The 27,894-nt window shown below is 31.5% G+C and overlaps 1 protein-coding gene across 3 annotated transcripts; it reads left to right on the top strand.

Annotated features, from left to right (window-relative positions):
- The first annotated feature begins 419 nt into the window (after positions 1–419).
- Positions 420–26,965, top strand: LOC125076172 (calcium-binding mitochondrial carrier protein SCaMC-2). Of its 3 annotated transcripts, XM_047688170.1 has the most exons (7): positions 420–828; positions 2,015–2,138; positions 2,246–2,333; positions 4,592–4,703; positions 25,428–25,586; positions 25,669–26,245; positions 26,446–26,965. In XM_047688170.1, the coding sequence occupies exons 1-7, from the start codon at positions 655–657 to the stop codon at positions 26,628–26,630; spliced, it is 1,419 nt and encodes a 472-aa protein (XP_047544126.1). In that variant the 5' UTR covers positions 420–654; the 3' UTR covers positions 26,631–26,965. The 3 variants fall into 3 exon arrangements, with proteins under 3 accessions (XP_047544126.1, XP_047544127.1, XP_047544128.1); XM_047688171.1 differs by lacking the exons at positions 420–828; positions 2,015–2,138; positions 2,246–2,333; positions 4,592–4,703 and adding an exon at positions 17,807–18,079; XM_047688172.1 differs by lacking the exons at positions 420–828; positions 2,015–2,138; positions 2,246–2,333; positions 4,592–4,703 and adding an exon at positions 18,099–18,242.
- The last annotated feature ends 929 nt before the right edge of the window (positions 26,966–27,894 follow it).

The raw sequence follows: 27,894 nt of genomic DNA, 5'->3' as shown, positions 1-27,894 counted from the left end.
AATATAAATAACCTACTGTAGGTACCTAATATACTGAATATATAAAATAAAAAAATGCTTATACATCTTAATATAACCACGAATACGCTATTATTTTTTTTGTTTTACTGAGACATACTAAATGTGATAGTATTTTCAAATCACTTAATTATATACCAATTTCTAAACTATCTTTCAAGTCAAATTACACAATTGTTCAACATAATATACACATACGACAAATGTTATTTAATAGTTTTATTTGTTTGTCTACATAATGTAATATGATAATTACTGTATTAAATTGTCTTTGAAAAATCAATAGACTAAAGTTAAACGTAACTATCGACATTTAACATAGATGCCGCTACTTGTCCTATGGCCTAGAAAATTAGCGCAGGCCGCAGTGCTGTATAATGTCACTGTGTGAGTTTGTTCGTGTCAGGCTCTAGTATACTTATTACACTACACTAACACCTTAGTAAGTTAGTACGCAAGTAGAAAGCTAGAAGATACCTGTCAAAATCGCTTGAATGAGAGCCGTGTGGAAATCCGTAAAAATGATTTTAGTCACATATTTTATTTAGGCTAAAGTAATGTATGCCAATATAAGACTGTATAAAGATTTTTCATCTTGTTCTCAAACAAGTAGTACTTATACTGACGATAGACACCATGGTGCAGTGTCATCCGCCGCTGGAAATAGAGGAATTGCCAAAAGAAGACGAAGAAAGGCTCGAAAAACTTTTTTCTAAATTAGACAATGACGGAAATGGCAAAATTGACATTCATGATTTGTCTGTTGCCCTCAAGGAGCTGGCCCCGCACATTAATCGCAGCTATGCAGAGGTTAGAATTCAGCCTTTTATGTTAAAACTAACGGTGGTTTAATGAATTTTGCTTTCTTTTACTGTAAAATACCACGTGATCGATTTTGTTCGAATTTGGAACATTAAGCTTTTGTTTTTCTTTAATTGATTGATCTTAAACATTAATTGTATTTAGGAATATAATAAAATCTTTCTGACTTATAAAATTCAAAAATAAAGTATTATTTTCAGTGTAAATGATTTAAATCACCGTCACGTAGATATTCGTAACGATTTTTTTTACATTTGTCCAAATCAGTTCGAAGTGGATACATTTCTTCACTATTATATAAACCATTATGGTTTACTCATTTTCCATACAAATCTTGTTACAATCCATGACTCAAACATTTGACGAAATGTGCTCATGTTTCATTAAATAAAAAAAACATTTATACAATCAATTACTCTACAAGTCTTATATAAAATGATATACTAATACATATATATAATATCATTGGAGTAGTTTTCCACTGTTTTATTCTAGGAATTAATTTTGCTTTCATTATTAACCTCGAAGTAAGAAGGATTGCAATTATATTCAATGAATGCATCCTCTGTTGTACTGTATGGTTATTAACTAAAATATATTTAACAGCTTATATGCAATTTATGCTTATATGCATTATAATTTTGTAATATACATCCTTTCAAAACTTTTGTCATATGTTTAAATAAGGATAACAATTTGTTTCTTTAATAAAACATATTGTTCAAAAGATCACAGTTCAATGTAAAAATAGATAATGTTGTATATTGAAATACTGTGTAGAAGAATAAAATTTCAATACATTAGCTTGCTTAGAGTATTAACTCAGATGTAACACTTAAAATTCATAAGGAACACCAATGATATGTTGATAAAGGATATTCATGAGGTTTTTTAAATATTCTGAACAAATTGTATAACTGTATTCATAGAAATCAGTTTCTAGATTGTAGGTACATGAAGCCTTTGTAATATAACAGTCTACTACTCTCTCGGTTGTCCTAGAATTAGATGTTCTTGACTTAATGGGATAAAGTTTTAAGTTCTTGGCTTTGGGTTCAAGCTGTATATTAAACCAATTTATAATGATTATAAAGGATTCATGTAGTTGCTATATATTATACATTTTTTTTTAATTATAGTGTTTCCTATAATAGTTCCAATTTTAACATTTCAGAAGTTTCTCGCTAAGACGGGGAAGGATCCCGGCGATGTTACTCTGTCTGAGTTCATTCACTATGTCAGAGAACATGAGAAGAATCTCAGGCTGCAGTTCTCACATTTAGATAAAAATAAAGATGGTTAGTAAATAAAATATAATAACATCATGTTCTGTTACACAAGAAGAACAGATAAGACTTCTTAGTGATTATAAAAAAATATTATATTAGTTTCATTTTAATTTCAGGAAAAGTCGACTTGGAAGAACTCATTTCTGCATTTGCTGACTTAGGAATTGCAATCGGAAGAAATGAAGCAACCAATCTATTGAAAAGGTGAGAAAATAACACTAGATAAGAAAGCGCAGCTATGTAGCTACTTATAATGCTTGGAAATTTTGTATTTTGCGATTGTATTATATACTATTTTTATGTAACTTTGTTACTTTGTAGTTATTAGTATTTTTTAGAAACATTAATTATCTTTTCAAGTGAATAGTCTTTTATTACCATTCATCAATAATGTGGGTGTGGCTTGCGAAATAAAGGATATTCAAGTGCCAAACATATTAGTTGCATAAATTATACATAATCATTAGACATTCATGTACTTTACAAGCACAAAAACATTTTAGAATAACATATTAAAAGTGGATATATATATATATACATCTTTATATTTTTATAAATATTAACATTTAATTTGTATTGATTCCTATTTTGTTGAAATTTTTTATTATAACATAAAATCAATGTATATAGAAACAAAACTTGAACATTTTTTGGTTATAAAATGTAAACTATATCTAGGACATAAATGTTTCAGAAAAGCCGGTTTGCCAAAATACTGGTGGTAAGTCAAACGTATCATGTAGTTGCTGGCTTTGCAAAAATGTACATAAACATTGTACTATTGTTACGTTGATTGAAAATAACAATTTTTTTTTTATCCATATACTAATGGTTGCTGGCGACCCTCAACAATGTCTTTGTTTGTTAAAGTGTAATTGGTTTATTTACCATTTGTGAAACTTGTTTTAAAATGTTATATAATATCAATCCGTTCCTCGTGGAATTTGTGCTTCTTCTCTACCATCAGCATTGAATCACCTCATTACGCAACAGGAATATAAATTAATGAAATTATTTTCTAGAAAGATGGATATTATTAAGAGGAAAACCTCACTATGAATTTAACCTGTAATAATTATTAATTATTCATGGTTTTTCGGAAATTTAAATCAACATCACACAAGCTTAATGTAATAATCGTACATTGCTTTCCAGCTCTTAGAATGAATCGTATTCTACGTTTTATATGTAAATATATGTGTTAAATATAAGACATATTTGTAAATAAAGCTTAAGTTGCTAATTGAGCTGAGATATATGATAAGATGTTGACCAGTGAGTTAATATTCCCGTCATTGGTTCGTTACGGTTTCTTGAAATGGTAATTGCCTGCATTATGTTCTAAATTATTTAAATGAAATGTTAATAAAAGCAAATATGATGATGTTATAAATGACTCTTTAGAGAACTAGCTATTTTAAATAATATATCTTTTGTTTTTTTAGCAGCTACCTGAAACTGGAATCATTTAAATTGATTCAAAAGTAGTTTTAATGTTAGGTAGAATAATTTCTTTACAAGATATTAAAATGCAACACATGCTACTAAATATTAAATACCTATTGAATTTTTTTTAAATAATTGTTTGAAGATACGTTTTCTGTCTTGAAGATAAAATGAATTTGTGTTTTCTAGCAACCATATATGTGTATTGTTGAGAACAAACATATAACCTGTATATTAATATTCGAAGAAAAAAAATTGTGCATCTTTAGGAAAATTATGTCGACCAAAGAGTATGAAATTGGACATATTTTAAATTTATATAAATTAATTGAAAAAATAATCTATTAGAAGGGGACTACCAAAGAAACGATGGATGGATTGTATGAAAGATGATATGGCTGGAAAGAATTTCACTAGTGAGATGACGTCAGATTGAGAAGTATGGAAGAAGCAGACATGCTGCGCCGACCCCAAATAAAACTGGGATAAGGGCAAGAGGATGATGATGATGATGAAATTTAGTTTATTTTATACGACTAATGGCAACAAACGTCAATGACGTTTTTTTGACATTTGGTTAATTATATTATAATAATGATATCGTTCAGCTGAACCTCATTTTAACTATATTATGAACAATGTATCTTGGATGTTTGTTACATTGGATATCGGTCGAATACGGACCGACCAATCCGACCAAATGAGCGTTCACTAATATCAAAAATTGTACACCTTTTAGTATTTTTACAAAAGCCTCTCCCTTTTCTACAATGACTTACATAATCTTACGGAATCATTTTATTTGAATGCATGTGAGAGATGGATTGGATGAATGTAACGGCGAATTTCGTTCACAAACTGCTCTAATATTGTTTATATTTCTGGTATTACAACGGGAAAGTAACTTAACTTAACTAAGCATTTTATAGGTATTAGATAGGTGTCACAGATTTTCATGAAACATTTTTCTTTATCAAAGCGTTATAAGTGTTAATATAATATGGCTTTGTTACCAGGATGGACCAGGACGGCAGCCTGAACATCAGCTACGACGAGTGGCGGGACTATCTCCTGCTTGCACCGGCTACCGACATACACGCACTCATACATTTTTGGAGGCACTCCACTGTAAGTAATATTTCAATTCCTTATTTCTTTATTAAACAATGAGTATGTAAAAATACATGGAAACAGTGAAAATGATTCGGTGATTATTTTTAAATCTCGACTATTACCGAACTATGAGAATCTTTATATCAAAAGAGAGATGCTAAAAGATATCAGCGTAGATTATCTTATATGATAATACTTGCCTTTGTTCACGCTTTCGCGTGTCGTTCGTCTGGTTCAGCTAAAATGCTGTACGGATCTTATTGGTACGTTCGAAAGTATCTTCATAATACAATTACAATAGTTGGCGGTCGGGTCGTTTTTGAACAATAAAAATTTAATATGGATCACATACAGAAAAAAATACTAAACTAATAACTTCAACTTAATTATCTTTGAATTTAACCAACTGAAAAGGGTTTGTTAATATTGGCCTAATAATCCAAGAATATATTATTCAAGGATCCATATCCATGAAACATTTAAAAATATAGAACATGTCGACTCTTGGTTTCTTCGTTGAACGCCAGTCAGCAGTCGGCGTGATTTTTCAGACAGATTCAACATTATCGTCATATTTTAGCTAATACACACAAAAAGTAATAAAATAAAAACGTAAATATTCGCTATAAGCCACTCCGTTTATTAGCGAAAACTATGAAAATCCGTTCTCTGCAGACAGATACGGTTGTTTTGTTTTATAATATGTAGTGATTGAATTTAGAATATTCTAGAAAATCGATCGTTTCACTTTCACTTTGACCAAGACATTGGCATTCGTGACACATTAAGACGTGGCTTATCGTATCTATTATAGAATCAAAATGGATTGTTTTGTAAGACTTCGCTGATTGTCTCGTCTCATCGATCAACACAATCTTTTTTCGTGTTTTGACATAATATTTAAATGCTATTTACAGCGTCGTGTTACTGAATAACAATACTAATTGAAATTACTTAAATATTTACGATACGCGAAATTTTTTGTATTTATTTATGAATACGTTGATTCCGTTCGTGTACTAACATAAAACCAAATTAGGAAAAGGCATAATATAGACAACAAGATCGATATTAAGTTCACTCGTAAATAAGAAAAAAAAATATCTTATTAAATGAATATTTTTCATTTGAAAGATCTGATAGTCATCATTTTAAATAAGTATTTAATGAATATGTGTAAGGAAGCGATGCTAAAAAGTCTTTCTGTAATATTTTATTCTGATATCATTGCAACGTGTATCCTACGCATATCGGTAACAGTCGTTAATATGCAGATGACTGACGTGTAGCGTTGCCGACGATTTATCTAGACAATAAAACAGGTATGAGAACGAGATTGACCCATCTTTGTGTCGTTAGGGTTATGCTATCTTACATATAAAATTTTACAAATAACAATTGTATATATAATATGCAAGTTACCTGCCGCGATTTCGTCCATGTGATTCTTTTTGGTACCCCTGACAACGTTTTTGAAAAATTTTTAGAAATCGTAACCAATAATTTTGCATTTGTAATATGAGGTAGGATACATATATGCTAAGGATATCTATTAAATCAAGGAATGTTTGAATGTTGAATAGTATTAAAAGTACAGGAAGTTATCAGTTTCATCGTTGACAAAGTCGTCATTTCCATGAAATGGTTTTATTTGCGAATATTCATTAAAATATAATAAGATAAATAATGAAATGAGACAAATATATGAGCTTTATATGCTTAGGTAACTCAGGTGTAACAACCATCCTGCGTCACCAGCTAGCCCTATCATATAAGCGGATAATTCGGTAATTGAATCAATTTAATGCGGGCGCGGCTGTAGGCGGTGACTGTTTGTCTCTTTACAAATGCCACGTCATCACGATCTACCGCTGACGAGTTGCGACTAGATTGTATAAACAAATTATTGCATTGCGTCGTATTCAGAGTGACAACGAATTATCTTAACAAAGAGATTATGTAACTCGAAGACTGCGGTTGATTTTCGCAGTCTGTTGACTGTCAAGATCCATAAACATGGGATTATACTTTTGAAAAATAAAATATAATCTATAACAGTGTATCCTTATAATCGTGGGATCGGTCCACGTCGGGAGACGCGAGCTGAACCAGCACATACATGTTCAGTTTTCACAGTTAAAAGTTAGAGGGAGACACTGAATCGATGTTTAGAAATTAAATCATTTTAAAAAACAACCTAGTCAACTAGGCTTTTATTTCAAAAGTGACATTGATATAGTATTTTTTTTTATATCATTTTGTATATTTACATCATTGCAGGGAGGTGCAAGTGCACCCCCTGTCTCACCCTTCCTGGCGTTCCCGTCCATATATCTTTTAATTAACATTATTTTCAATTTCGTAGTTAAAACTAACACGAAACATTTAAAAGATTGCTTTAACTTACGTTGCGATCGCACATGTTCTTGTTCACAATGTCACACATCGAGACTTAAATATGGCATCGAGATTAAATTATAACTCAATTAGATATATGATATACATATTAACTAATTGGGTTAAAACTTTAAATTAATTTTAGTGTTTCTTTAATTGAAATAATAGTTTTTTTAAGGTTTCGTACGTTCATGTAACAAGATTTTAAAATAAATTTAACCTTTGTAAGTTATTGAAGTAATTAAAAAAGTAAATTATTCGTATTTGTAATACTTCACATTCTTAGTATTATCTAAAAGCGAATAGATTACACTTTGATTCAACATAATAAGAAAATTTCTTGGCAATGATTGACTGTCATTTAAAATAGGTATATATTTATGACACGTTACACGATTTTCATAATGCTTTGAACGTAGCAATTTGCTAGAAAATATAGTTTGCGGAGCTGATTAGTATCCATCACACAGTCATTACGACTAACAATGTATGCCGTGTTTCAATTTGTAAATTGATTATAAAGGTCTTCATTCTCAAGGTCACGTCGTTGATAATGGGCTTGGTAATTAAGAAAACTGTTGACTAGTCTGTCTTTCACTGAATCGAAAACGAATAGCAGAATTTAAGTTGGATGCCGCCTTATTTGTTTTGGTCTCAATTTCAACGAAATTTTTCCTTGAGTAGAGACTTATTTCACCCAACCCCGTTCACAATATAGTGAAGAAGTTGGAAATATCAAAGATACTATATCTTTATCTTTTAAGCTGCTAATTGTAATTCCACTTAACGCTCATATATAAGAAATATATGATGAAAGATATGCAAATTGATTATGTTTATTATGAACGGTAAATGGACAATAACAATATGTATTATTATTATTATTGTACATTCGTTATTATCCGTATTATGTACGAGTAACTCGTTAGTTACAATAAAAAATATGTTTATATCGTGACAGGTTTTATCTTTTAAAACACACAATAAAATATCTTCTTGTCTTTTGATTTATGCTCTGCTGTAAGAGTGAAACTAATAATGTAAGTTAAGTTAGTGAATAGACTCGTTTTTTAAAAAAAATCACAATTGTTATTATATACCTACATGTTTAATAATGCAAAAAATTGATAGTAATTAAAGTTAACAGTGTTGATATATAATTAAGAACTACAGATAACACGAATAGGGATTTGTTTGCGACGCTTATGGTCAAAGCACTGACTATTATGGGCGTCGAATGTTAGGTGAATTATCTGTGAAAAATTGTTACAAGATATTTGAAACCAACAATCGATACCAATCAAAGAAAGTCGAACATATATTTCTTAATTTTTTTTTTAAATTAATTTAATCTAGAATTCCATTAATTTTGTATAAATTGTTATTCTAAGAAGATTGAAATATATCTAAATATATATGCTGCGCCGACCCCAAGTAAAATTGGGATAAGGGCAGGAGGATGATGATGATGATGATGAAATATATCGATCTTTACATGATTGCGGGTATTAAAAATTTGCATTTCGTATGTAAGGATCTAATATTGTCATTTTTAAAGAAAGGATAAATTCAAGTTTAGATATTTCAATGATTTTATCAATTAAAGTGGATTAGTCACCAACACCAACCACCGTAAGCGCGGGGAGTTTGTTAAGCTTGATATTTATTTTACCTATTATTATATTTATTATTCATAAAACACTTATCTGGGCCAAGACTTTCAATTTATAAGATTTAAAATGGTAACATTATGAGTTTTTTTAAATGACAAAGGTCAAATGGCTGAGCTAATAATATAACTGTAGGTTAAGTAGGTATCGTAAAATTTAAGTGAAATATGTATTATTAAAATAATTAGGATATTTTTGGTAGATACAGTAGACATTAATAATAATCATGTTTCATTAAGAGTTGACCTGCCCTTGACAGAATTAGCTTAAATTGATATTATATTATATTTATATTAACTTATATTTATTAATCGAATCAATTATTATATTAAAATATCTCTCGAATAAACAAAATGAGACACGTTATTCATATCATTAAACTTAAATTTAATATTATTGATTTATATCAAAATAATAAAAACATACAATGTAAATGGAAAATAACCTTGTTAAAACGTTCAGATTCCGTTTGGAAATAGAATTTTCCGCGATAAACATTAGCAATAGAAACGACGCATCAGACCCACAGCTTATCTTCCATTATCACCAGTTATTCTATCAAGGGAATGTAGTTCAAGCCGTCACTCGTGTCTATTTGTTTAAGAGTTCTAAGCACTTTATGATCGATGCTTTTATTTTTATTGGTAGTAATCTGTGGACTATATACTTTGAAATGAATCATCGTTGTGAGGAAAACGTTTTTAAATTTATAATAAATCACAGATATATATCTACTGGATGCGCATACGCGGTGTTTTTGATTACACTGTTATGATGCAATAATTAATGTGTTAATGTCGTTCGTTATATCAATAAGTTACTCAGTAAAGATTAGCGTACACTTACCTATTTGTCTAATTATAACTCGTGACCCCCCACCCCGGGTTATGTACAAGACGCTGTATACATTAATCTTCTCAGTTTTCAAACTACGCGTAAATAAATTTTCCTTATGAATATAACAACAGCTAGCCAGAGAAATGAATTAATAATAATAAACGTTTTTAAAAACAAGTTTTTGTATGTTTGCAAAATCGTGTCTATGCTGTACATCGTCGAGGAGTTCCTTCGTCTGGATTCAATCCTGGCTGTAGAATCAGGTCGTGTAAAATTTCATCTCCGTAGTATAAAGAGCGAGAGATTCAAGTCAGCGTTCATTGATTTGTTTTGATTGATGAATTGACAAAACAAAGTAACACAAACATTACAAGTTGAATAAAAGTTTGGAGAAATACGAAAGTTGGCTAATATTTTAATTATTGAAAGTAGATTTATGTTGTGAGCCACAAAGTTGGTGCCGCTTAGCGTTGTAAGAGATGATTAATATTTCTTACAATGCTAAAGTCTACGGACAGCGGTGACCACTTCCAGTCATACCATTTTGCAGAATTTTCTAAATACTATTTTTAATGTAAGCCTGGGTAAGGTCGGGTCGAGACCCGCGGACGCTAGGGCTCGGCTGGCAAACGCCACCTCTACCATACGACTAGTCCGGAACTGTGAGAAACTTGTAGTTTAACAGATTCAGTATGTATTGTTTTGTAAACAAATACAATACGTATTTTGTATAAACAATACATTTCTTTTGCTCTCAATAATAGATGTATTTCCTGTAAATATTTTTCTACTTAGCCGTAGATTTTGTATTATAATTTCTTTAAGAATTCCTTTACCCACTTTTCAATTTGATAATTTGGAACTTTGTGGCTTTAGTATACATTCTATTTTTTTCGGCTAAAATGGTAAAATGGTCTTTGTAATCGTATATAGTTTACTCGACAAAAGTAATCTGCTTTATTTTAAAAGATTACCGGTAAACGGATAAAATATTTATAGCATTAACGTGTATATATTGTAATTTAATTATATACAGTTGTGTGTGATTTTAAATACTAACAGTTGAAACAAAACTATTATTACATCGTTATTTACTAATATTATAACTGTCTGTTACCTGCTCACGCTTAAACCATTTAATTGATTACGATGAGATTTGGTATTTAGATAGTCCCTGAGTTTAGGGATGACATAGGACTTTTTTTTTTAAATGACCCATCCAGGGTAAAATATGGTGTGACGGTTTGCGTAATAGCGAATATAGACTCAGGTTCAGCTAGTTATAAATAAAATTAAAATAATTTAATAAAATAATTAAAAAGTGTACACTGGCGTATACCATAGCTTTTTCCGTAAAAAAATAATCGAATGATCTCGTTGCCTATTATGTAAACGAACGTGGACTGTCGAACTTTGGACGAAAATTCTCCCGACATTAGACACCAGAAAGCTGGGTTGTATAAAAATTCAAACTGAAATTGCAATTTATTTTTATTTTCTAGTTACGCACAGCACAATCACAATATAAGGGCCTGTGGTAGTATTAGAAAATTATTAAGTAAATGTGAAATGGAAACGTAAATACGTATCTTACATAACATGGTCCCTTCTCAAAAAGTATTTTGGAATAAAAAATCATCTGTGGCCGGCGGAGGCTCCATACATACGACCGCATTGGCTGCTTTGGCATAACTACGCCACTGACACTGTATACACGTACATATATGTACAAGTGTTGTGTTACACTTCACAAATAATGTGACTCCATTCTTATTTGTACATCGTAAATTTAAAGCTAATAGCAACTTCTTTGAATTCATATTGCTATGTAATCTTCCTATGTCCATGACAACCGGACACTTACAAGCGAAAATAAAGATTTTGTCTTTATTTTAGTCTTAAAGGAAAATATATTTTAGAAAAATAATATTATCATCACGTGTTTATGTTATGTAATTCTTACATTTTTTACTTTAAGATATCGAAATCATCATTTTCCTAAGCCTTCTCCTAAATGTGGTGCGTGCTGGTATAAGTGTTATCTATATTGGTTAAGTAGTTTTTCAGGCATTACAAACAAAACTATACTTATCTATTCGTTAAATATTATTTAAATAAACCGGACACAATGGGCGACAAATTCAAAAACTGTTTGGACATTAAAACGTTATTCTGTCTAGATAGTTCAAGTAAACAAAAACATTATAATATAATTGGAAATACCGTTTCATAAATACGTTATGTTTATTTAACAAGCAGATATGAGAATAGCAAAATATTTTACTATAGACATTAGCAGACACGTGTTTCGGTTGTGTACTGATTATTGAATAATAAATTACTCGTAGTTCATTCAAAGGGTATTTTTATAAAGTATAAAAATAGAAACGTCTATGTATACTCATAATACTTTGAACAACCTAAATCTATTTAACAAAACATTCGTTTTATTATCATTTTTGGTATTCGATGTCATATATCATTCGATGTGACGTATTAATCATACACGTTTACGATGACCGTGATATTCAAATATTTACCGATAACGTTCTTTATCAAATTAAGACTAGTATTCCAGGAATTATTACGATTGAGTCATTTTTTTATTTGCCGTTTTAAATGTGGGTATTTCTGCAAGAAAAACGATATGACAGTTGCTTACGGCCTTTCCCCTAGTGGGTTAGTTTCCTGCCAACATATTCGATATGGTAGTTATGGAAGACACTTATCAATTTTTTTTAAATGGAAATAAATGTGTCTGTCAATTTATGACAATATAAACATTGCCCTCTCAGAAATAGTGCCTTGTTTTAGGTTCAATAACTTACTGTTAAACAGTAAAGAATAAAATATATGAAATCTACTACTCTCATCGGTCAAGGGGCGTTCAGTATCTCAGATTATATAACAAAAGGTATATGGAGCACTGATAATCTGAGTTCAATATATTCTCGGAATAGACAGAAGTGAAGGCAAATATAGTTTTTTTTTTTCTGAGAGTTTTTTTTGTAGTAGATAGTTATAGAGGCTCAACGCCCTATGAAAGCCAAACAACACCTACTAATGATTTTCGATAAATGACGCCTTCTACTCTTTATGATCGAAAACACGCTTTTTATGGTCTCTTCTTACGCTTGGGATTGTTAACAGAAATTAATTACTGAATGGGTCAAGCCCAGCACATTCTTAAACAGCAGTCTTGACAACACGCCGGTGCGTTGTCGTGGAGAAGAAACATACCTGCGGTGGAATTACCGCAACTTTTCTCTTAAATTGCTTCCTTTAAATATCGCAGTGTTTGCGTAAGATGCGGCAGTAATGCTAATAGCTTTTTTGTACTCCATCATTAAAATTCTCTTTAAGATACTAATGTGCATCGTGGCCATGAGCCGGTCGATGGAGTGACTTTCAATTTCTTCAGTGGCTATAATAGTTTTTGTAAATGTGTATGGTTTCCGGTCGCTAATTACGTTAATTTCGAGTTTTTGATCAACCTCTTTGGATTTAAATTAGAGCTTCTAAACGTCAATACAGCACCATTTTGCCCATTTGACAAGTAAAAGGTTAAGCTGCATCAAGGATACCGTGAATGGTAACAACCAATAGCTCAGACATTTTAGCTAACATTTTAAGTTTTATAACGGCATTTTACGTACATACTTCATCATTTTTTGAAGTGGTGCCACCAACCGGACCGCCAGTAAAGAATCCCTTTTAAGGCCATATCTATTCCGCTTTACGTCAATTTCGCACGATGTGGGTATTAAAGAAAAATAATATTTGTGAATCACCAATTCGTTCTGAATTATTATATTTTTGATTTAGGCCGTCTTTTGCAATGATTTTTAAATCGCGTGGTGGTCGGTTTTTCTTAACATCGTCGCGTTAGTCATTCTGCTGTTAAAACATCAACTGTCCTATCTCGATCTACCTGTATTTGATGATTTTATACATGTGCTGACTTACAAGAGGTTTTTCAGAAAATATTGTATATCCTTTAGCCAACAAACTAAAAACTTACCTACGATTTTTTAGACAATTGCACATCTTGGGAATGAAACGATCGGTTGGTCTACTCCATACATAATATGATAATGGAAGACATATGGAAAAACAAGCTCGACTGAATCCGGCCTTGTTCAGATTCCTTTTTAAAAGAGTTGCATGCTTGTAGTTCGTGTCTTTGTCTGCTCTTTCCACACTCATTGATTAATATTGGCTTGACAAAAGAATTAATACCATTAAGTGCTAATATGAATGAAAAATAGTTACTTATAAATTTTTACCGCGTGGAATGGTGGCAAGAATGCTAGCAGCATTTCCCCGTTGAATCGCAAGTGCGATCCTCTGTTAGAACATGATTGACATGATCTAAGATGAGGCTGTGCCGGGATCCACTCAACATATTAGATATATTATATATATGTAAATGAATAACGGATACCTAATACAGATATAAACAACTGATAAATGTTGTATTCTATATATCTAGACAGACATTCCCTTTAAGATATTAATGTGCACCGTGGCCATGAGCCGGTCGATGGAGTGACTTTCAATTTCTTCCTATGATAGTACCACACATGTCTATCTGCTCCGATTTTATTGCATATTGTCACAAGCATTACGTAACAAAGACTAACGAACTGCGCAGGAGATAGACATTGAAAAAGATAAAGCGTGTGTACACGTATTTGTGTTATGAAGTCCGACGGATCGGCAATTTGACTCGTTAGTTGAAAGATCAGTATCAATCAGATATCAATATCAAATAAACACGTGCTCTCCGAATAGGCACCTGTGTAATCCTCCTAATTGCTGAACATCGGTTCGATTTCTTAATCGCTAGAAAATCTATAATATCTAAATCTAATCTATAAATAGGGTGTGTTATTTATTTATGGAACGGTAAATTTTTACAAATTTAAGGGGTTTATGCATTTTTTTTAATAAAGCAATACTAAGAATAAGTTAAGGAGACTATAAATAATAATAGAACTTTTACCCTGAATGTTTACTAATAGCCTACTGTTATTTATTTAATATGTTTTATTAATATGTAACTGACATGTCAATTTTTATCAATTCGATAGTTTTTATTTTTGTTCCCTCAGAATTCCATCATTTTAGAAATAAGAAATATTAACCATTCCTTACATCGCCAGTGCAATACCAACAACGACAGCTAAAATGATGCCCCTGTGCATGTGAAACTGGCTCACTCACCCTTTAAACTGAAACAACAATACTAAGTAGTGCTGCTAGGCGGTAGAATATCTTAGATGGTAGCTACACATAGGGGCTTTGATGATTGATTTTTTTAAATAAAAAAAGAAAACAAAACTCTTCTCAGAATTATTTGTGGCAATATGAAATATATTTATTATAATAATATCGACAAGCTTCTTTATCATATAAAATCGTGTAATGTAACAGATGTTTTTAAATCATTGAAATAATAGCTTATTTCAGAAATACTTTTTATTATTAATTAATTAATATATTTTTTAGTTTTAGCTGGATATGTTTCTAAGTCTGTTCATTTCAATGAATGCGTCGTTTTTGTACGATCGCTTGCTTACAATTTACAAAAATTCAGTAAGAAATTAAACCAAAACTTCAATAAGAAACCTTCTAATAACTTGACCCTATTTAAAACAGCGTAGGCTTGGCCAGCCTCTAAGGGATTCGAGTTTACATAAACAACGGTATTGTCGACAATAGCTGTGTTTGGTGTACTGTGCAAGCCTAACGTAAATTAATACGCAGTATCCTACGTATTAGATTTGGACCTAAATCACGTGAATAATATCTTAGCTGTGTCAGACCTAAGAAAGGGCTATTACAATTGAATGCGTGGCTCTGCTGTGCGCCAACCTTAAGTGGTGAACTATGTCATAGTGGAACGAGGACAGGGACTAGGAACTACATAGTAGAACGGAATATTACTATTGAATGTCCATACGAAATTTCGTGTTGGTACCGTTAATTTTTGAAAAGTCAAGCGTCAACCCTAAATTTAATAGTTATGGCATAAATAAACATAGGAGAGGTGGTACCTCTAATTCAGCTTGCAATATTTTACATAAATAAACATACATTGCAAGTTAAATAATTACCTTAAATTCTTATCTATATAAATATGGATAATAAATATCCGTGCATAAAAATTCTATATTGTCTAACCATAAGATAAGGCCTTTCTGGTTCATATAAAATTGCCTAAAATATTATCTTTAGTTGGTAAAGTAATTATAATATAATATAATATATTATAGTAATTTTAGTTAGTAATGTATGTGAATTTTACGAGTGTAATTGATAAATTCTAGAACTTTCGATATAAACATAACAATTGTGTATTAGGAATTGTAGGTGAACTCTTGAATAAATATATAACTTATTATGGCGGAACTAATAAAGCAGGAAAAAGGAATTGTATTAATTTATGGTGACTTCCCAGTAGCAATGTATATGGATATGGCAAATACTAGAAATCATTTGTTACTTTGGTTACAAAACGAAACCGGTTTGGTGATGACTTGAATGACATATTCACGATAAACTTTAGTGACAGTTATCGTATTTACGTGCGATAACGATACATTGAATGTGATATTATTTAATACATTTTACGTGTAATAAGGCGCTGAATTTGTTACAAAATTATTTATGACTAAAGTACAAAAGATCATAACTAGTATTGTTTTTGTCCAGCTCTTGCTTTAAGTTATTATTTTATATCAAATATATTGACGTGATCTTTTGACTCTTTTATATAGTGGAATTCTACACACAATTCCTATCTAAGTTGTCTTAATTATATTATAATAGGCAACTAGAATTCGTTAGGTTTGGTAAATATGATATAATTAGTAATAACTGAATAACATCAATAGTTATATTTATAAGATTAGAATCCATTTATTACTCGTGACTTGTCACGGCAAGGTAAATATCTAATAAATTAAAATTGGTTATTAGTTAAAAGTAAAGTCACAGATAAATAGGCAACGTTACTCTCACTGCGGAATGGTAGGTGTACAAGCGACATTATTTTTTAATGATTTAAGTAGGCGGACGAGCAAATAGGCCCCCTGATGTTAAGTGGTCACCACCGCCCATAGACGAGGGCGCTATAAGAAATATTAACCATTCCTCACATTGCCAATGCGCCACAAACCTTGGGAAAAAATGTTATGTCCCTTGTGCCTGTAGTTACATAGGCTCACTCACCCGTCACACGACACGACAATACTAGGTACTGCTGTTTAGCGATAGAATATTTGATGAGTGAGTGGTACCTACCCAGACGAGCCAGCACAAAGCCCTACCACCACATTATTTAATAACATCCAAGTGTCTTCACGTTTCCTTAGGCAACGATGAATTGAAACGTATGAATTGAAATTATAAATACATATAATAATAACAAATTGAGAACTTGGAAGGTCAATGTACAATAAGTCATGTACCATACTTACGATTTGAATCCGCGAGATTATAGTTAAGGCCAATGTATCTATTCACTGGGTTATAAAAGTAAAAACAAATACTTTTTCTTCCAGTATTAGTGAAAATAACATAAGATGTTTATTTGAGTGTCAGTTAAATTAAAACACACATTATCATTTGCTTGACCCATTGTAAAATATTCAGTTTTGCAGTGCATGTAACTTATGTGACTGTGTTCTTTAAAATTAAAGAAATTGATTGTAATATAAATATGATTCTTATAAACTTGCTTTCACCTTTTAAACCTTTTTTCAAAACATTTATTTTTCTAATCTTTTTTATTATTATATTAATATTATTATCATAGTGATAAGGTATAGTATAGTATTTTCCTACCGAAACATTAGTTATATATGTATTTTTTAAATACATATTTCATACTTAGTACAACGCAAATGGCTCAAAGAGAGCATAATTGTTTTAATATTCATTTATCTTCATGTTATTCGTTGCTATGCATGCCTCGTCTATCTCAGTTTACATGACGAGCCCCCTCTGAACTTGTATTCCGACCTTAACGCGCCTTTTTATCAAATACAACGCTTGAGCAAGTCGATAATACAGTCGAAATGATACATTCGTGGTAATTTTTAGTAGAGGTGTGGTTGTCTGCCGTTCGCTACTTACAACCGTTTCGAGGCGGTTCTCGCTCGGCTCGCGCACGCCGAGTATAATCAGAATTACTAGTCTAGTCAAAAGTCAGTGTGAGAATGCCTCTTAGCTTGACGGTACGCGTAATCGGTGGCGCGCTCGGCAAAAATACGCACTCGATTAGTTAAAAGTATTACAACTGATCTGATAGTATAGTTCCAAAGAAATCAATCTGTGATTTATTTTAATAGTTAATATTTTTATATATTGTTAACTTAGTTTTTATATAGAAAAATGTCTCTGGAATTAGAGGAAGTTACGGGACCGACCGGCGACGTCTTTGAGGATTTTCTGATCGTGTTCCGTCGATGTTTGGCAAAGGTAAATGTTATCTAATTCCGGGTTTGTGTGGCGGAGTAGTACTGAATGTCAGCGACAACAGTTACAGTTCGGATCTAGACTTCATTAACTTCTGAACCATTTCTCTTTCGAATCAAGGATCATGATTGATGAATATAGTGATATTGTGGAATGGATACTTAAGGTAACTGACATTTTTTTACTAAAAAATATTCTATTAAACCGCACATCAGCTTAATATTTGGAAAGTTTCCAACTAGTTTAATAATATATGTAACTTTTTCATTATGCAAAACTTATTAATATAATAATTTCTCGCTCAAACCTTTTTATTAATGATTTTATTATTTTAATTGCAACACACGCCGAGCTGTTGCTAAGGCAACGTACTTATTTTTAATTGACTTTAAGAATAGGTGTCTACGTACGTATTCTGTCGTCGAGTACGTAATTTGAGAATACGTCACAGTATATACAGATGTCAATCCGGCTAAAGTATACCACGGCTTAAGGTCGCCGTCTTTCATGCGTTAATTGAATTGTCTCGTGGAAAACCGGAAAATGCAATAGACTTTTCGAAGCTAGTCTCACTGTTCTACCATATAAATATAGGAAATGTTATATTTACAATGTATTTTAATGTTATCTATCATAGTACTATGCTATGTAATGTATTTTTTTACTTATGGCTATGCGAATTCTTGCTGCTTAACTTTCTAATGTCCTGCGTCATTACTTTCAAATGACGTTTAGTAAAAAATCTAGTTCAAGTGTTTGCTGTATGGATATTATTTTAAATATCAAAATTGCACATTGCGAATTTAACTATTGTTTTTAACAATAAGCAAGCATATTAATTTTAACTAAACGAAAAAGCATATCTTGTATTTCATAATTGGCCATTCATATTTAACTTTATTAATAAATATATATATTAAATTGTGCACATTGTTAAATGTGTGTCATACATGTCTAAGGTATACCTATGTGGGCGTAACCTTATCTACTAATATTTGGGTTAGCTCAACACAAAATGTTTTGTACCAGGAACATGTTATATTCGTTCATTCACATGTTCCTTTTGGGAGGTACTACGTTATTAATATCTGACAACAAATAAAAAAGGGATATTTTTTTATTTGTAAATTCTCATCTGCAATTTTTATTTTGCGAATGTTTGATAATATAAATTATTTATGATTTTGTTTTAAACACATGTTAACTATATTTCGTATTACTATGTGGATGTGTATAAAATATTAGCGTACCGTCCTTATATTAAACTTTTAAGATTAAGATTTGAAACACATCAAAGCTACCTGCTAAAATTCTGTAACAAATGTATGTCTGTTGGTTGTACTTTCGCCAGATTACTTCTACCTACGATCTATTTATAACAGCAGATGCACTCGTTTCCCGTAATACATTGTTTTATATTATATTATATTTTTTTAACGCATTAACCACTTAATTTTATTCTGTATATTTAAATGTTTCCTACAAACTGAGATAACGGCTGACATTGTTATAAGAACTGTGTTTTAATTTTGTACTTTGCCTCCACCGTTCGTCGAATGAAATATGCGTAGACCGATGACGCAGCGGCGCACGCGCAATTCCGTTGCTCGATTACGTCATCTTGACATCCTCGCAACTAATACAGGGGAACCCTCGAATCGAAATTAATTAAGAATATTCTCGTAAAGAAAATTGTATTAATTATTTACTTTACTACTTTTGAAGAAATCACTTATCGATAACGTGTTGTGTAACGTATGTAAATACGTCATAATTTATATAAAATATGTATTAGGTATACATATAATGCCTATATTAGAGGTAAATTAAATTCAATGACTCATTCATCAGGATATGTTTGAAGCTATTTGACCTATAGTGGCCATGTTTCTTTTGCGAAATAATTATGAGTCCGGGTTGTGTGAAAATCAACTCAGAAGGGGGTGACCTTGAATGCATTTCAGATAAAAAATTAAATAACGTAGGAGACGCCTTTATATGTCAAAAAAACAAGTTTCTCTCAGCTTAAATACCTATAAACATGTCTGATATGTAGTAAAATGTACTAAATTGTTGGCTTATCAAATTGTTAAGATGAACAGATTTTCAAATTAGTGGAACGAATATCTTGACTTACAGAGATGTTATATGAAAATATTTCAATTCTTACAGCATAAACGTTTCGTACAGTAAGGATAAACCCAGACGGCTCCGAATGAAACACTTAAAGCATTTTCTTTTGTTGCTTACGTGGTGAATAATTATTTAGCATTTCTTTTGTAAATATCTTCAATGAACTGCATTTCTACAGTTTTATAATATGTATAAACGATACCCCGCGCGTAGGTGAGCGTTAATTAAACGGGAAACCTAGAGTTAATTAGCAAGAGAAATGTTATTACAAAACTAACGACAATACATTATAGTACAAACTTGGGGATTTAACGATTCAGGCCTAATTAAAAAAATATATTTAAGATTACTATGCCCTTAAATTTGCTTTCGTCTATACCTAAACCTTCCTAATGAATCACTACATCCATTCATCCAGTAAATTGGTGAAAACCGTATAAAAATTCCGTTCGTTAGTTTTTGACAGACAAATCGACGTGTACATAGATGTAATGATAGGTACACTTATATACATATACTACGAGTTTGTCTTTTTAGACCTAAATCTGGTAAATCCAAGTGACGTTGTGCTACGTGTTGCATTGTTTATTAGTTGACATCAAATATTATCGCTATGAAATGCGATAATTCTCATTGTACACTAACTCGATATACGTACTCGTAAATTGAATTATAATACGTGAAACGGAATGTGAACTGATTTGCTATATGTCAGATTGTGTATACAATTAGCATATGTTATTGGTGAATGTTATAAGAACTTAACACTCATACTCGATTCTATATATAAAAATCTGAACTAAATCTAATCATCTGATTCACCAATTTTTTTATACTTATTATATTAAATATAAATTGAAATATCTAGGTAATAACTACGAATATGTTATAAATTTATTAAAACCGACTGTTAATTATCCATTGCTTGGCTAATGCCTCTCTGCTTTAGAGGAGAAGGATTCGAGCTTATTCCACCACGCTGCTCCAATGCGGCTTTGTGCAGATTTTTATCCATCCTATGTATAATTTTTATGTTGTTTTCCTTAAACGGCGACCACATATTAACAAATTGTGCATATGAAAACTCAATGATACTTGGCTGTCTAATCCCGCAATCAGCGGTTAAGATTAACCAATTGTAACTAGACTAGAGTAGGCTCTAACGGTACTCTTACTCGTAGGCTTTCGAAATTAACAATATTAAGTTTTACTTGGAAAATGGCAATCATTAAAACAACTAAGAAATGTAATAACATGGTTAGTTTGTAAATTATTTTACCTCGTGCAATTTATGCTTTGTTATAATTTGCATTTATCGCGTTTTATCAATAATTAAGATTAGATAACAAATAGCTCCAGACACTTCCGTTTCACTTTCAACAGCTGCTCGTGTTGGATGTTCTAAATCGGTCACGCTGAAGGACATTACGTATCTAAAATATTCTAAATATTAGTTAATTTTTGAAACATACATGCATTTAAAGTAATCGTCTATCACAATTATTCTATGAACATGTAGAAATAAATATTTCTGTATTGATAATTGTACGATTGCCTAATTTATTTTAATAAAGCAAGTAAAGAATAAATTATTGGTTAATTATTTATTGACTTTTATTTCACAATGCAACTCAATACAAAATATACTAGTAGTTAACACGTAGAGGCGTCGATAAAGACACTAATTCTGTTTCCTTGTTTTACATTATATCTTTTGAATAGGAACTATTTTTTTTCATCATGTGTTTGTTCTATCTCCTTACGCGTTTGCGATAAAACGTTGTCTATACGAATAAAGATGAACTGAATTGTTATCTTGCTGTGTCTTCAAAGACTATTAATATAGCTTCGCACACGTAGTGGGAAACTAAATATAGGCCATTTTCAAACTTCGGTTCTCGTCTAAATTAATATTAGAATGCGACACAACACATTCGACTGCGTACTTAATTACGTTTAAATTTTTCAGTTAAAGTGTTACTATACAGTGTGTAATGTATAAATGTATGTAAAACCAAAGAATTAGATACTAAAATTCAGTTTTCGTCTTAAGATTACCGTAAACAAGCAAGTACGTAGATTTTGTATTTATTCTTAATGAGGAATTAAGTAAGGGTACTTAAAAATTAACTAAATTTTAAATACAGTTACACTTAAGGCTATAATCAAATCACCAACCTTGTACATTCTAATGTTCATGCAATCGAATTGATAATGAAACCGTGGGTCTCTCGGATCACCCTTGACATCATTTGGGTGAAGGCGAATCTTACTTTTTCTTACATTCAGACAGCAATGATTGATTGTGGATCTAATGGTATTTCATAGTAAAAGGAATATTAAAGTACTAAAGGTATCTTAATAGGAAGCCCAATAATTGGAAACTTATTCCTCCTAATTGAAAATATATTTTCCTGTAATAACTGCTGTTTAATTTTCCTTGAAAACTGCTATGAAAATGAATTAATTTAGTTATACTTGTACATTTTTTTCTAACTAAAATTTTATCACTTTTTACTTACTTCCGTTGAAAAATCATTCCTCTTAGTCCAATACAAACTATGTCATCTCGATTGGTTAACGTATACTACGTCAGCGATTCGTCACGAGGTTGGCCCATGATATAAATTTTAGTGACTGTTTAAAATTACAGCCGCATGTGCTTAAAGGTTTCCAATGTTTATCAATGAAAATTTACTCGAATGATTGCACGAATGCGTATCACGGGCCTCAACATTCGCACGTCACTATTGGGTTTTATATCCAAGAATGCAACGACAAATCGTTTAGAAGGTGGAAATGAGAACACACTTATTTTATTGCCAATTATGTAAAGTAATAAAAAATTAAGATGTTTGCATTGAAAGTTGTACAAGTAAACTCTCAGATTTAAAAAATGTACAGAAGTTTACAATAAATAACTATTTCATTATGTAATATAAGTAAATGCCGTCGAATGCAGAAATACATGCATAAGGCAAGCCATGTGATAATGATTAACACCTAAACAGAGACGGCTTATTTCATTGTGTTAGTAGGTATCGAAACTACGTCACCTTTAGTTGCTAAGGTCAGACAGCGAGTCCAGTGGTGACGTGTCCTCCAGTTAATGATAAGCAGATCCTGGTCACATAACGGAAACAACTAGAGATTTATTCAATTAAACAAGTACGAAAGATATTACGTTATTGTATGAAATAAAATCAGATGGATGTTTGTATATACATTTTGTAGCTTATGTACAATATTCGCGTAATATGAGTTCTTATAGCAGATACATCATCAACCATTATCTCAACTTCACACATCAATATTAAACTTTTTCCATTCGGATGTTCTTAAAAAAAAAAAACTACGTATACTTGGAAAATGTCCCACTGTCAGAGCTATGTCAAATGCCTGTGACAAACACTAAATTATATTAATTTACAAAACGATGATTCTAAAACCGTAATGAATACGATGATCCCGATGTTATTAAAATTGCTCGTTAACGCAATACTTCTGAAAACCAAAGTTATTTACTTGGAATATTTAGTCACGTTTATAACCATGATGCTGAACTCGAATGCTATAATATTTTTAAATACTGCGGTAATTATTCCATTTGTCTTACAATAATAATAATAAAATATGTTAATTATATATTAAGTATAATTATATCATATTTTTATGAACATATATTTTCCCGAAAAGGAAGAATTGTTTTTTTTTTTGTAATCAATGCAATTTTTGTCCAGGAAGTTTAATACTTTTTAACTTCTAAGAAAGAACAATTTCGGTAATTTTGCTTACCTATTTTTTTTTTAAATGTATTATTTTCAAAACATTTATAATATTCTAAGGAAAATATAAATAAATGAATATTTTTACTGCAGACTGAGCAAGTGACGTATAGTACCAGAATTTGGATAAGCAAAGTGAAAAAGAAATACGATGCTGACGATTGCAACGCAGACGCTAAGTTTGGAACAGTAATAATATTAACGTCTTCTTATACAGTAGACTATGACGACATTCGTGAAAAACTATGCTTTTTTAGAATAAATATCAATGACAAATAAACAAGTAAAACGTCTTCGAGTAAACTATACACATACACATCGCAATCGTATTCTATATGTATATATTAATTTAAGTACTTTTCAAACATTAACACCGGTCCGGATATCGATCTTCGCAAGAAGAACCATCAAGAAACTAAATAGTACAGTAACTTAGTACTTACGCAGTTGTTAGTAAGGAATACGACGCTTATATTCCATTGTTAAACTATTATAAGTACTTTAAAGATTTGTTAACAATTCTTGCTAATATTTAACAAACAACAAAGTATAATATTATATATCAATCTGTTGAAGATATTATTATGTATATAGTTCATAGACTAATTCTGATTCGCATATTTTGTTGAGCTCTAAATTTATAATTATTTACATTATGAAGAGTTTTTTTTTTATTTAGTTAGTTTTAGCTCTGGTCCGAACGGTTTCGTCGAAAACATATGTAATAAATGCCAATTGGGTCATTGAGGTTTCGATAAAAAAACCTTGTTGACTTTTGGCTTTTCCAGAAAAATTACGGTTTATTTATTATTATTATGATTTCTTTGTAACATAAACAATTGTTATCGTACCAATACGCAACTTTTTTTTTTAATGACAAAAGGTGGTCAACCTCTGAACGTTAATGCTTCTCAACTTCGTGATTATGGGCAAAAGGAAGATATTTTAAAATATTTCTCTTGCCTTCGTTTGAGTAATAATGTTAATTGCTTGTAATCTTTTAACGATTGCCTGATAATGTATTTTTTTATTCGTTCCGTATTGTAAATAAGCATGTTTTGAATTAGTAACGTCAAATATACTAATAACTATCGAATCGGGCTATTATTTAATATTAAGGTTTAAATATATCCAGAAATTTTAATATAAAAGACGTGAACCGAATCTTTTTTTTTAATTTGACATAAAAACCAGTTTCGTACGGTGTGTGTTGCTTTTAGTATGACACAAAATATCTGAATTTATAATTTATAGTGTCGTTTCGATATTAAATGACAATTATTTATTTAAATCCTTAAAAATAATTGTATCATTCGGATTAAAAACGAATGTTATATTTATAATTAAATATTCTTATTTTGTAATAAAATTATAAGATAAATCTTCGTATTAACTATAAGAGCGTTAACTCATGAACTACATATTGTTTTCAGTATCTGGACATCGGTGAGGATATGAACGTGCCTGATGACTTCACTCCGACAGAATTGCAAACAGGAAAGTGGTGGCGGCACTTGCTAGCCGGTGGTATTGCTGGCGCTGTTAGTCGGACCTGCACAGCTCCTCTCGATAGACTTAAAGTATTTTTGCAGGTGCGTTTTAAAAATAGAATTCATAATTTTTTTCTACACTTAATTTGAAGTATGACTAATATTCCAATTTTTTACGTTTCAGGTAAATCCAACTAGAGAAAATATGACAAAATGTTTAGCTAAAATGATAAATGAAGGAGGTTTCACGGGCCTGTGGCGAGGTAATGGAATTAATGTTATAAAAATAGCGCCGGAGTCGGCCCTAAAGTTCGCTGCGTACGAGCAAGTAAAGCGTCTGATTAAAGGCGAGAAAAATAATCATCCGCTGGAGATATACGAACGATTCGTTGCCGGAGCCACGGCGGGAGCGATTAGTCAAACTGTGATTTACCCACTAGAGGTGCTAAAGACAAGATTAGCTTTAAGGAAAACTGGCCAATATAACGGCATTTTGGATGCGGCGAAAAAGATATATGCGAGAGAGGGACTGAAGTGTTTCTACAAAGGATACATTCCAAACATCCTGGGGATAGTGCCTTATGCTGGCATCGATCTTGCGGTGTACGAAACGCTAAAAAAGAAGTATATAAACAAATACCAAGCTCACAACGAGCAGCCCGGCATGCTGCTGCTCCTAGCCTGCGGGAGTGCGTCCTGCACCCTGGGACAAGTGTGCTCATATCCTCTTGCTCTTGTGCGTACTAGGTTGCAAGCCCAAGGTACGATGGTTTTCACTTTTAACCAATTATAATCAATTTAATTAAATATACATACATATTGAAGGAGTTACTTAGTTCTATGTTCGATATCTAAATTTGTTTGAAGTATATTGTTCACTCTTTGAAATTATCTAATGATACAGATGTGTGGAGACACAACATGAACACCCTTATTTAATATTAACTCTCTTGTGTTACAGAAAAAGCCGCAAAGGGCGCAGAGGGTAGTATGCGTGGTGCCTTCCGTGAGATCGTCCAGCGAGAGGGACTACGGGGCCTGTATCGTGGCATCACTCCTAACTTCATCAAGGTCATTCCGGCCGTGTCCATCTCGTACGTGGTGTACGAGTACGCCAGCCGCTCGCTCGGCGTCAACATGACGTGATCCTGCGACCCCGCGACCCCGCCCGGAACCTTCCGGACCATTCCTCCACTCCGTTCGACTCGCTCGAGCTCAAACACATCACATTCTTCTCTAAGCATATGTAGCAAATTTTGCATTTGATTGTACATAGCTCTCGTAAACGTTAAGTGTATTATTTATTTTATTGTGAATTTATAATTCCATTTAAATTAATGATTCTGTTGACGTCCTCCGCATGTAGCCTGGTGTTGTAATGTGAAATGTCTCGTGGGTTGCATTGATATAATTGGTTTGATTTTGTTCCGTGACGGTATGCGGACACATCTGTGATTATAATAAATTATGTATTTTTTTTATTTTTCTTTTGTTATTATATATGTCCCTCTATTCCCGGTGTTACGGACAGCACTAAATATATTATTTATTTAACTTTTGATGTGTATAATTACTTTGGCTGTTGTAATTACAAAGTCGATTGTAGGAGGTTAAGTAACTTTGTTACTGGGACGTGATGTAAATGGGATTGTTGGTTTGTGGGGAAACCGTGTGATAACTTGGAAAGGATAAGTCGGCATAAGTAGGAAATGAAAAGTTAACTTTAAATGGTTACGTGGCGAGCTTAGTCAGAATGAAAGTGACTAAACAGTTACCACGATAGAAAGGATTCGGCTAATTCAGCATTTTTGTGTCCTATTTTAAATTTTTTTTTTATGTTATATTACGTGATTATTTTATTGTTATGTATTTTACAAATAATCTTACACTTTAACAAACTTTTAATAAAAGTGAATCTTACAGAAATACTGTTCTGAGAAAATATAGTCAAATATTTAAAGTTGTTAAAGATATGAATATAATTTTCACTTTAGTGTTAACAACATGTTGCTAAGTAATTGATATTTTTCCGTCTTAAAAGTGGCTAGTTAGCAATATTTATAGACCAAAAATTGAGTAATATCTGTGTATCTTTATTCCCGTTTAAAGTTAACGTAAGAAGGTATATATAACTCATTTTTTTATGAGACATTTGAGCCAATAAAAGTAAATTTGTCAAAATATACACACGAGTAGATTGTATAATCAGTCACAGTCGATCAATTGCAAAATTGGAAGATAATTTTTGCGTCTGAACAGACTCGATATAAAATCGATTCAATAATTGTTCGTCAAGTTCTAGCTTGCTATCTTCTATTCAATAAAGAAAATCGATTTCTGATACTGATTCTGAGAGTGTGTTACTGAAATTCTGGTGATATTCTTGCATCATTACGCATAAACTCTGTTA

The sequence above is a fragment of the Vanessa atalanta genome, chromosome Z (genome assembly GCF_905147765.1).
Source record: "Vanessa atalanta chromosome Z, ilVanAtal1.2, whole genome shotgun sequence".
Taxonomy (NCBI): Eukaryota; Metazoa; Arthropoda; class Insecta; order Lepidoptera; family Nymphalidae; genus Vanessa; species Vanessa atalanta.
This window is presented reverse-complemented; position numbering and strand designations above follow the sequence as displayed.